The sequence below is a fragment of the Hippocampus bargibanti genome, linkage group LG13 (genome assembly GCF_051943395.1).
Source record: "Hippocampus bargibanti isolate YZ-2025 linkage group LG13, ASM5194339v1, whole genome shotgun sequence".
Classification (NCBI taxonomy): Eukaryota; Metazoa; Chordata; class Actinopteri; order Syngnathiformes; family Syngnathidae; genus Hippocampus; species Hippocampus bargibanti.
In genome coordinates, this window is record NC_142746.1 from 14084587 (window position 1) to 14094530 (window position 9944).

The 9944-nt window shown below is 39.8% G+C and overlaps 2 protein-coding genes across 4 annotated transcripts in view; both read right to left on the reverse strand.

Annotated features, from left to right (window-relative positions):
* slc35f3b (solute carrier family 35 member F3b) overlaps positions 1-967 on the reverse strand; it is a 46482-nt gene extending 45515 nt beyond the window's left edge. For 2 of the 3 annotated variants that reach the window (XM_089011593.1, XM_089011590.1), the window contains exon 1: positions 867-967. The gene's annotated coding sequence lies outside the window, so the exon portion shown is untranslated. The remainder of the gene's footprint in view (positions 1-866) is intronic. The other variant, XM_089011591.1, reaches the window with a different exon arrangement.
* A 1141-nt stretch (positions 968-2108) lies between these two features.
* kcnk1b (potassium channel, subfamily K, member 1b) lies at positions 2109-9929 on the reverse strand. The gene is made up of 3 exons (XM_089011762.1): positions 9338-9929; positions 6477-6872; positions 2109-4150 (listed from the first exon to the last, which is right to left on the reverse strand). Exons 1-3 carry the CDS (start codon positions 9927-9929, stop codon positions 3900-3902), a joined length of 1239 nt encoding a protein of 412 aa, XP_088867888.1. The 3' UTR covers positions 2109-3899.
* Positions 9930-9944: the final 15 nt, after the last annotated feature.

Sequence of the window (9944 nt, forward strand, 5' to 3'; positions counted from 1 at the left end):
TATAGCAGCATATAGGGTCCATCCCATGTCCTGGGTGACCTTAAAGCCTCAGGGATCATGGGCGTTCGAGGAGTTAACGCTGTGCAGCCATCATATAGCCACCTGGCTGTGTGATACACGCAACAAACACTTTTGGAGAAGCATACTGCATCTTATATTATTGTGTAAAAGTGCCAATAGAACATCACTGATTTTAGGTTTGGTCTTTCAAAGAAAAAAATGTGTAAAAGATGTATGAACTGAATTCTTTTAATGTTCACAGCCAATGCTCACTCAGGTGGTTCTCTGAGTGCATATAAAAGAGGCACAGATATCAAACAGCAATATTCATGACGGAAAGCAGCAGAGGGTTCCTTTCAGCCTAGCACGTAGAGTATAGGCAAGCCTTCAGGGACCAGTATGAGTTCTGCTCTATGTGGCATACATCTACAGTGACTTGATTATTTGCAAGCCTTTGGGGGACATAACTATTTAAGTGGAAATTGTACTCACTGGGCATAACACTATGGCTGTCAATAACAAACAGAAGAGATTAACTTAAAAAAGACAGACAGACAGTCAGACAGATGATAGCGAGCAAGCTAAATAGCTAGCTAGATAGATAGATAAACTGAGCATTACAGTTCACACAATGTAATGCTCGGTTTTAGTTGGAAGGTTGGAATGATGCTCCTGATATTCTCATCTTCTAACGTTATCATTCTAAATGAACTAAAAATAAAATAGGGAGGGTGTGTGGGATGGGCTCGGAAATTCCAAAGCAAAGTTTTACTTGATATTATTATTGCGATGGTTATTTATGAGTGACTGATGGAGTCGAGGAACACTCACTTGACATGTGAGAGGATAATAAAATTGCTTCTCACTGTGTCTTTATTTGTTCCCTGTGACTGTCTGGAGACCAGTTCAGGGGATAATACCCCCAAAGTCCGGTGGGACAGCCTCCATTAAACCGTACGATCCTCGCCTGAAAAAAAAACAATATTGAAAATGAATGGCTGGATAATGGATTATTCATTAGATGCAAACATGGCTTGTGTCCGTTGTCACATGCAGGAGAAACTGTCGCCACCTAGAGGCATCTATAGCGTGTTTCTGCTCCTTATTTAATATTCTACAATTTCATTTCATCAATAATACATCATTCCTGCATATTCGGTCCGACCAAACACATTTTATAATGAGAATATCATTTCTTATGACTGCATTATGCAAATGAACATGAACCTTTTATTTCATAAACTGCTGTGTCTGAAAGTTGCACAGTTATTTCCAATTAGTGTGCCTCCTCGGGTAGTTGCTTTCTCATGATGTGCAATAAATATTTTGCCAGGGGCTCATCATTAGTCATTTAACTACAGCTGCTGTGCAATGAGGGAGTCCTGTAATTGCACCGTCGATATTTCAAATGAAACACAGGCCCTTGAACATGATGCAAAAGTATGTCGTGTCTTTTTTGGATGGTGCGAGTCCTGTCACCCAGGGCCATAAAACAAAACATGAAAATAATTTAACAATTAAAAGTCGAGTTGTATGCCAACAGATCCTGCAAATTTGAGCGATTTGGGTCATGATCATTTGGTTACAAACAAACCTGTCTTTCAGGACCTAATGTGTAACCTTACCTCGGGGAAAACGTCTCATTTCGTTATTGGCTGTAGAATCTCTTTTTGAAAAGTTTTAGCCTCTTGTTCAGCTCGAAACGTAATTCCCTACTGGAATGCAACTAAAGCGGCTGCTAAATAAAGAAAACATTTTCAAGAGATGACTAATTAGAGTCATGCGTTCAGGTACCATCACATTTTTACAAATGTTGCTAAACGCATGCCGTTAAGTGCCGTCATTACTCTTCACCTGACCTTAGTATTTCTGTCATGTTTTGTCTTCATTAGATTCCAGCTCCAGCGAGAGTGAAGAAAGTTTCTCTGCACCAGATGCACCTGTGCTTTGTTTCCTCATTAGCCTGGCTTTGTATTTAAAACCTTTGACTTCTGCTTCTGCTTTTTGGATTAATTACCTTACTTCCCCTGTCGCAATATAATCTACTATTATAGTTACACCTCAAGATAGTTATGATAGAATATTAAAAAAAACACACAGACAAACAATTGCAAACCAAACAGCACTTTATCAATCAGATCATTTATTTCCTTAGAAAGAAATAGTTCCAATACACACTATTGGATTGGATTTGGACATGAATACACATTTGCTGCTGCTTTCTGTTGTCAACGTCACTAAAGAAATTCCATTCGTAATCTTGATTACAATTGTATTCACTCAACGCATCCACCGAACGGTGAAATATCTGACAGCAATGATGAAAACAATATTTAAACTCTAGTTTCCCCTCCAGCATAAATATAAAAAAAGTTAACAAATATTTTACATTTCCTCAACTGCATCAATAAAATTGGTAACTTCCACGATGGTAATACTCGTCACTATCACATACTGTACATTTGACAATCGACGTGGCCCTGATGAGATTTGTGGAGTGGTACAGAACAATATATACAGTACAGTATATAATGTCGTTAGCGTGTTAACCTGTAGCAAAAAGCATGAATAATTATGGATTTAAATATTAATATATTTGTCAGAGCATTTCAATTCCACCTGAGAATGTCCTAAAAAATACACTTAGACATGTTCTGTCATTGAAAATCGGTTGGTTTTGGTGGCATGTTTTTTTAGTCCAGTTACATAATGACTAATATTATGTCTTCTCCCTATTAAACATGCTTCACAATACAGCTGAGCTATTTACAAACTCTTTTACCATTTTGACTGCTTCTTCTAAATGTGCAAACTATCCCCCTTACACTTATCGCATCCCCTTTCTCTGAAATTATGTACGTATTAAAAACATCAGACAAAGCATTAAATTAAAGTGTGTACCAAATCACTCAACGGCATAAATAATCACAAGAACATAATTATATCACAGACATCCCTGAATGAAATGAGGACGAGCAGGAAACATTAAACCCTCATTAAAGATAAAGCAACACGGACAGAGAACCGGTGTGCTTAAATTACATTTTCAACAGCTACGGTCAGTTTCTTAAAACTGATTTGCCAAATAAAAAGATTAAAACTATGTATGCCAGCACCAGCACACCTTGCCTCACCAAACTTCTTCCCATCGGCAAGGCAACCAGAGCAGCATCGAAGCCAATACTTAAAGAACTGTCAGTGCACAACTTGGAAAATCACCAAGCCTATTTCTGAAATATGTGATGTCTTTCTTACTTCTCAAAGAAAGAAAGACGAAATATCCACAAAAGTTGTACCCTTTTAAACAAGCTATTAACTCATTCACTGCCATTCACAAATTTATTCGGGAATTGAAAATATGACATCGGCCCGGTAGTCAAGTGGTTAGCACACCGTTCGCGTCCCGGTCCGGCCTCCCTGTGTGGAGTTTGCATGTTCTGAGTTTCCCTTTTTTCCATGTTAGTGCTTTGTTCCAGCTTCAGCTGTTATTAAAGTGCGATATAAACCAATATGTATGTATTGCATTGAATTTTGGACCGCCGCCCTCATTTCAAGCTCATATAACTCCAGATCCAAATAATTGAGGAATTAACTCTTTTTTTTCTGATGAAAGAAGAGAGTCTACGGTTTCTTACACTCTACTGTTTATGTCGTCCTAAAACAATATTCTGTGGGTCCTGGAATTCAAATGACCATGACAAAAATCCTGGCACTGGAGTGGACACATTTTTGCACGTCTGGCAAAGAAAGAGTGAAGAAACTCTCCTGAATTTCAGCTCAATTATAAAATAACTTCCTAAAATGTTTTAGCAAACACTTAACAAGCAGCTCAAAATGAACTTTTGCTCCCACACCTACAACTACAATGGAGATTTGTGATTTCTTGTAATTGTCTAACACTACTGAATCATGAAGTCGTCACTACGAGAGGACAGATTTGAGCCACTAATGAACATGTGGGCCTTGTCATCGCTGTGTGTCCTGCCTGCTGCGGAGGTGAAAGACAGGTGGTCGTGCTCCAGGATGGCAAGCCGGTCCCGCGTCTTCTCCTTTTTCAGGTAGAACATCTTCCTCAGCTGCTTCAGCTGCTGCAGCTCGCAGAAAGTCTCCAGGACCACCAACATGACGATCAGGCCCAGGATCAAGTACACTACAAACAGAAGCCGGCAAAAGGGATTAATATAAGTGTTAGAAAACAAAAATGCTCATCACTTAGTGAGAATTTCGTTTCAAAAAGAATGATCACAGAGGCTGTTGTTTACCAATTCAGACACAGGGGGGCAGTGCTTCTACAAAATGCATTTTATGTACGTATTATTTTGTGGCTATTCATACCAGAAAAGCTGTGTGGAAAATATGAAGAAATATTATAATGAACGGAGCCTAAGAATTTTTATATAACTTTCCAAATCAAAACAACAAAACATTAAGAAGAAGCCAAATATATTTGCTTCCATGCCGTTCTATAAATACACCACACCATTACGTTTGGGGCCGACGTCACAACATCCATAAATTTGTACCGTTGCTGTTGTGCCGCCTGCAAACTGAATGACGCACACAAATGTCACACACACACACACTGCCGTACTCCGATTGCTTTCCTTTCTTGACTTTGATAGAGGTTGAATTTCCAAAGAAGCATTGAATGGTAATTGATATACCGTACTACTTTCTGCTTTTCAAGAAAATGCATCCCTTTATTTATTCAGACATAAATGTAATGTCAGTGGAAATGGATGCGACGCGGTTAACTTTACGAGTCTCATGAAAAATTATCAATAATGTAATCAGAATGTTTATGTATAACATTCTGAATGTTTAATTGCTACCGTCACAATAATTACCCATGTAAACATTTTCTGTTATTTTTTTTTTCATGTGTTGAATCTTTTTATCAGTAGTCACTTCAATTTGTATGGATATTTAAAATACGTTTTTGATTTTAGTCAACCATAGACTAATTCAATATATTATGACTTCCGACTCAAAGGAAGTGAGAATTGTCCTAGTAGCAAAAGTAACTTCCTTTTTCTTGTAACAGGATGCATGTGATATTATTATGAGTTTTGGGTTGACCTCATTTTGACACCACATTGTAGACGAGTGCTTGCCAAGTGCTAGTATTAGTACACCCATACAATCTAATGCAGGAGATGAATCAAACTGGACTGATATTGATCTGTCTAAACCAGGGGTTGGGAACCTATGGCTCGCGAGCCATATATGGCTCTTTTGATGAATGCATCTGGCTTGCCGATAACAACCATGTTCTTTCTTTTTCGCTGTTCATTTCCTGTTTGGGCAGCAGGTGGCGGAAAGCCACCTGCTGGATGACACTGACCAAGGTTGGCTGAAAGCTCAGTTTTGATTGGATGATGCTGACCTAAGGTAGCCTAAGTTGATATTCATGGCGAAACAGGTAAACACCCCCTTTAAAAAAAGACTACGAGTATCATACACTTCAGCTTGAATGGACCGAAGGATTCGCCTTTGTGGACAGAAAAGATTCTGCCGTGGTTCGAATTTGCAATGAAACAATACAATCGATGAAACAGGCGAATGTCAGTGGCACTTTGACAAGCCCCATGCTAACGTTAGCATCAATATATTTCTGCGAGAGACAACAGAAAGCAAGCATGCACGCTAATGAGCAGTGTGCAGGATAGCTAGCAGTAACTTTGCATATGGACCCGGCAAGTTGACTTTCATTCCGACCGTTTGGATTTTTACCAATCATGAGGAACGGAAAACCATTCATATTAATGGTGAGTATTATCACAGTTATTTTAAATAACACATTCTGACATTTTGTTGAAATGTGTGAAATGTGTGAAAAGTGTTTGTGTGCTTGTTTGCTGTGTGTGTGTGTGTGTGTGTGTGTGTGTGTGTGTGTGTGTGTGTGTGTGTGTGTGTGTGTGTGTGTGTGTGTGTGTGTGTGTGTATATGCATGTGTGCGTGAGTGTGTGTGCGTGTGGATCTCACTGAAAAACATTTCTAAATATTTTACTTTTATGGCTTTCTTAGTCAAAATGGTTCCCGACCCCTGGTCTAAACTGACAGGAGAATGACATTGGTAGTCATTTCGCACTATGTTAAATACAGGATGTATTGGCGTTTTCATGTTTGTTTATTATGTTTGTTAAAGTTATAAGTGCCTTGCATGCTGGGTACGAGAGGATAGTCATTTCATCTGTGCTGTATGTCATGCATATCAGCATATTTGACAATAAAGCTGACTTTGACTTTGAAATATGATACATAGTTTGGTAGTCTTCTACTGCAAACTACAATGCTCAACTTCTTGTTAAATTTGCCAATTTATAAATTATGAAATTACAATGGAATAATTTTGATCTCTTTAGAACGTGCAAGTATATCTAATGAAAGGGCCAGTAGGTGGATAACCACTTGCAAGAGTACCTAAAGATCAAATTGGTCTTGATTTATTGTTACATTGTTAGCCTATTACTCACAAGTGATTGCCAGTTTGTAGAACTCCCTGAACCTCTGGTTATTCCCCTCTCCAGGCACGTAATCCCCCAATCCGATGGTGCTGAGCGAGATGAAGCAGAAGTAGAAAGATTCCAGGTAGTTCCAGTTGTCCTCAAGTGAGGAGAAAATGGCTGCCGGGATGAGGAAGAAGGACATTATGGCCAAAAGGGCGAGAAAACATGAGTGGACAATGGCCACCAGAGGTTCGGACAGGCCCCAGCGTGTGTGGATGTACAAAATGGGCTTCCTTGTGCTGTAAATCATGATCCTTTGTACCACGGCGGTGAAGAAGAGGAGGGTGAACGGGATGCCGAACGCAGAGTAGATGATGCAGAAAGCCTTGCCACCCTTTGACAGTGGTGCTGTGTGACCATAGCCTGAAGACAAAAGCAAGATCATGCTTGTGAAAATCAAGTGAGTGACATAATTCATATAAGCCATATCAACAGTCGAGGCATATGGTCCCAGATAACCACAATGTATACACGTCTGTGTAAGCTCTCAGTCGTACAGGAGTGGTCCATCGATGAGAAGGCTTCTCCTCCAAGAGGCTTCGTCGCTGACGAAGCCTCTTGGATAGGAGGCGAAACGTCCGAAACCTTCACATTTGTACAGATGACGGCTGAAGAAACCTTCTCATCGACACAATGTATACAGTACATCTTGTCATTTCTGTGTTGTGTATCTTTAAGAGGCAGAAACAGGTGGAGTGGAGCTTGATGCAAATCTGCATGTGAGTGTCTGGGCGTGGTTGCATGTTTGCAGACTACTGACATTGACATCCATTCAGTTTCAAACCTATAGACAAAGACCCAAGGACTGAGTCTGGCCGATGTAATACTGCTATGAGCAATGTGTCTCACTTTTGTAGTTTGGATTTTGCGTTGCAATACTTGCACATTCCAAGGCTGAACATATTTTGAAAAATGTTTCTAAACACCAAAAAAATGCAAACACGGTCATTTTCCAAGGTTTGCCCTTAAAGACCTGTTTTGCCTTCGAAATGATTATTGTATAATCAAATGGGCCGACATGAACAAGCAGTTCAATGGTAACTGCATGTACTTTAAGATATCAAATATTTTATTTTTATCTCAAAAACGGAAGAAAGTCGAACCGATTTAAACATTACTTGAACAAATGTGAACATGATCCAAATAAAACTGCCCTGGTGGTCAAGTAGTTAGCACTTCGACCTCACAGTGCAGCTCGGCCTCTCTTTGTGCAGTTTGCATGTTCTCCCCAGGCATGCGTGGGTTCTCCAGTTTCCTCCCACATTCCCAAAACATAGATGGCAGGTTGATTGAACCTTCTAAATTGATACCCTAGGTGTGGTTGTGGATGTCTGTTCATCTGTCAGTGTCCTGGGATTGGCAGGCAACTAGTTATGGGTGCCCCCCGCCGATTGCCCCCAGACAACTGGGATGGGCTCCAGCACACCCCGTCCCTCTCAAGAGGACAATCTGATCAGAAAATCAAGGGATGTATATTACAAAGGGATCTTGATACTCCAGCTATATAAGATTCACCACACTACATAACTCCATTACCAATTGAAACTATCTAAGTTAACTTTGCATCAGTGTGTTACCTTAGCCTGCTAGCAAGAATGAGCTAATTATCAGGAAATGACATTTGTTTGTGACACAGGACAGTATATTGTACATTTGACGCCACACATTTTTCACTGAATGTTTAATCTACAAACAACACGGTGCCTGTTATGTAATGTGATACCTATTTGATGGATAGTCTCTGCTAGATGGGTGTGTTTTGCCAGCAAACACACCGTATCGTTGAAGACTTAAACACAACCTGTGTGCGGTATGTATGTTGAAATGACCGAGATAACTGTTGGTGCCATGTTGTCAGACTAAAGTTCCTTCAGGTAGTCTCAATGCATATGCATGCACTTTTTAAAAGATAATATTGAATGACAATGTGCAAAACTCTCATATTGCCTGCAAGACAAAAAAAGAAAACAGCATTGTTTGCTGGCAGGGTTTACTTTAACAAATGCTGTCATTTGATTACGTAACTAAACTAGAGACGTTTTTCCAAAGGAAAAAAAACAGTTTAGTGGTTTATTATTCAATGTTAATTATTAACTTAATAAGACGAATTTCTCTCATTACAACATTATTTTATTCTTGTTGAATTTTAAATTATTCACGAATGAGGGCGCAGTGAAGGAACTCAAAAAAGCACAAATTGCAAGAAACTTTTTTTTTTCAAAGACTTGTACATGTGAGATGTGAATTCCACCAGACACACGAAGGGACAGCACTTGCTGCCATACTCAGCGCTTATATAAATAAATGTGTAAGCATTTATCACACATAAATTCATGCACACATAGACATCACACAAACATTAAAGAGGAAAAATACATCTTTATGCCCTCATGTCTATTGTAATGCTCTACAAATAAGCCGAGGAAAACGGACCATCAAGTTCACATGCCGTGTAGTATCTAACATTGTATGCAGGTGTAATAGAATAATTATTACATCAGCAATAACTGATAAACCAACACGTGTTTGCAGATTAGTCGTTGAAATGTGCAAAAGCCTGTTTTTAGTGAGGCTAATGATTCATTGAGGGATGCACGCCTCACGCCTATTAACTAATTTCATACACAAATGAATGAAATGTGGCATTCATTCAAATTCAGAGTGCGTCTGATTGACCACTGTTGATATCAGGCCATTGTTTAAAGGAACGGGAGATGGTTATTTGTGTGCCATATGGCTGTGAGACCAGATAAACAAAGAAAATAACAATAAAAATAAAGCATTTGCATGAAGTAGTTGTCCGATGCTCGGTGTCAGACCTATCTCACCTGTGGTGGAGAGCACAGTGCTGGCAAAAAAGAGTGCAGAAGTGAAGTCCCAGTTCCAGTTAACAGCGGTGTTGTTGAGGATGGAGACGCCGTAATTGCTCGCGTCGAGCGCTTCTTTTAGAAAGCGCTCCAGATTCTCCTCGGTGATGCATTCGTTGTCTCGAAGGAACTGTTTTTTCGAGGCCATCAGGTCCTGGCGCAAGGCAGCTTCATAAGGTAGCTCGACGGACGAGAAGACGACAGCCCCCAAGATCAGATAAAGGATGTAGCTCAGCACCAGACACACAAAATACCAGGTCGATTTATGGTTTTGGATCAGACGCACGCACGAACAACTGGAAACGGACTGGAGCATTTTAAAATTGCGGGATGCTAACACACGCCCTGAAAATGGAATAAATGTAATGTTTGTATTGCGGCCAGGCTGAATTGTTAATTCTCTTCCCTCTCGGCGAAACCTGCTGCTGCAACGAGCGACGTTCATAGACATCGCGGTGTTCACAATATTTACGGTGGATAGGCGGAAGTAACATGAAACTGTTAAGTCTTCAATTTTATACATTAGACTGTTTTGCGGATTTGAGTGCAGCATACTAACAATATAATT

Bases quoted from the DNA above. Each gene is read 5' to 3' on its own strand.
- kcnk1b (XM_089011762.1), bottom strand. From the start codon at position 9,929: ATGCTGCACTCAAATCCGCAAAACAGTCTAATGTATAAAATTGAAGAC. The intron at 6,873-9,337 runs GTGAGATAGGTC...TTTTGTCTTCAG, and splicing joins CACTGTGCTCTCCACCACAG to GCTATGGTCACACAGCACCA. The intron at 4,151-6,476 runs GTGAGTAATAGG...TTCTGTTTGTAG, and splicing joins CTACAAACTGGCAATCACTT to TGTACTTGATCCTGGGCCTG.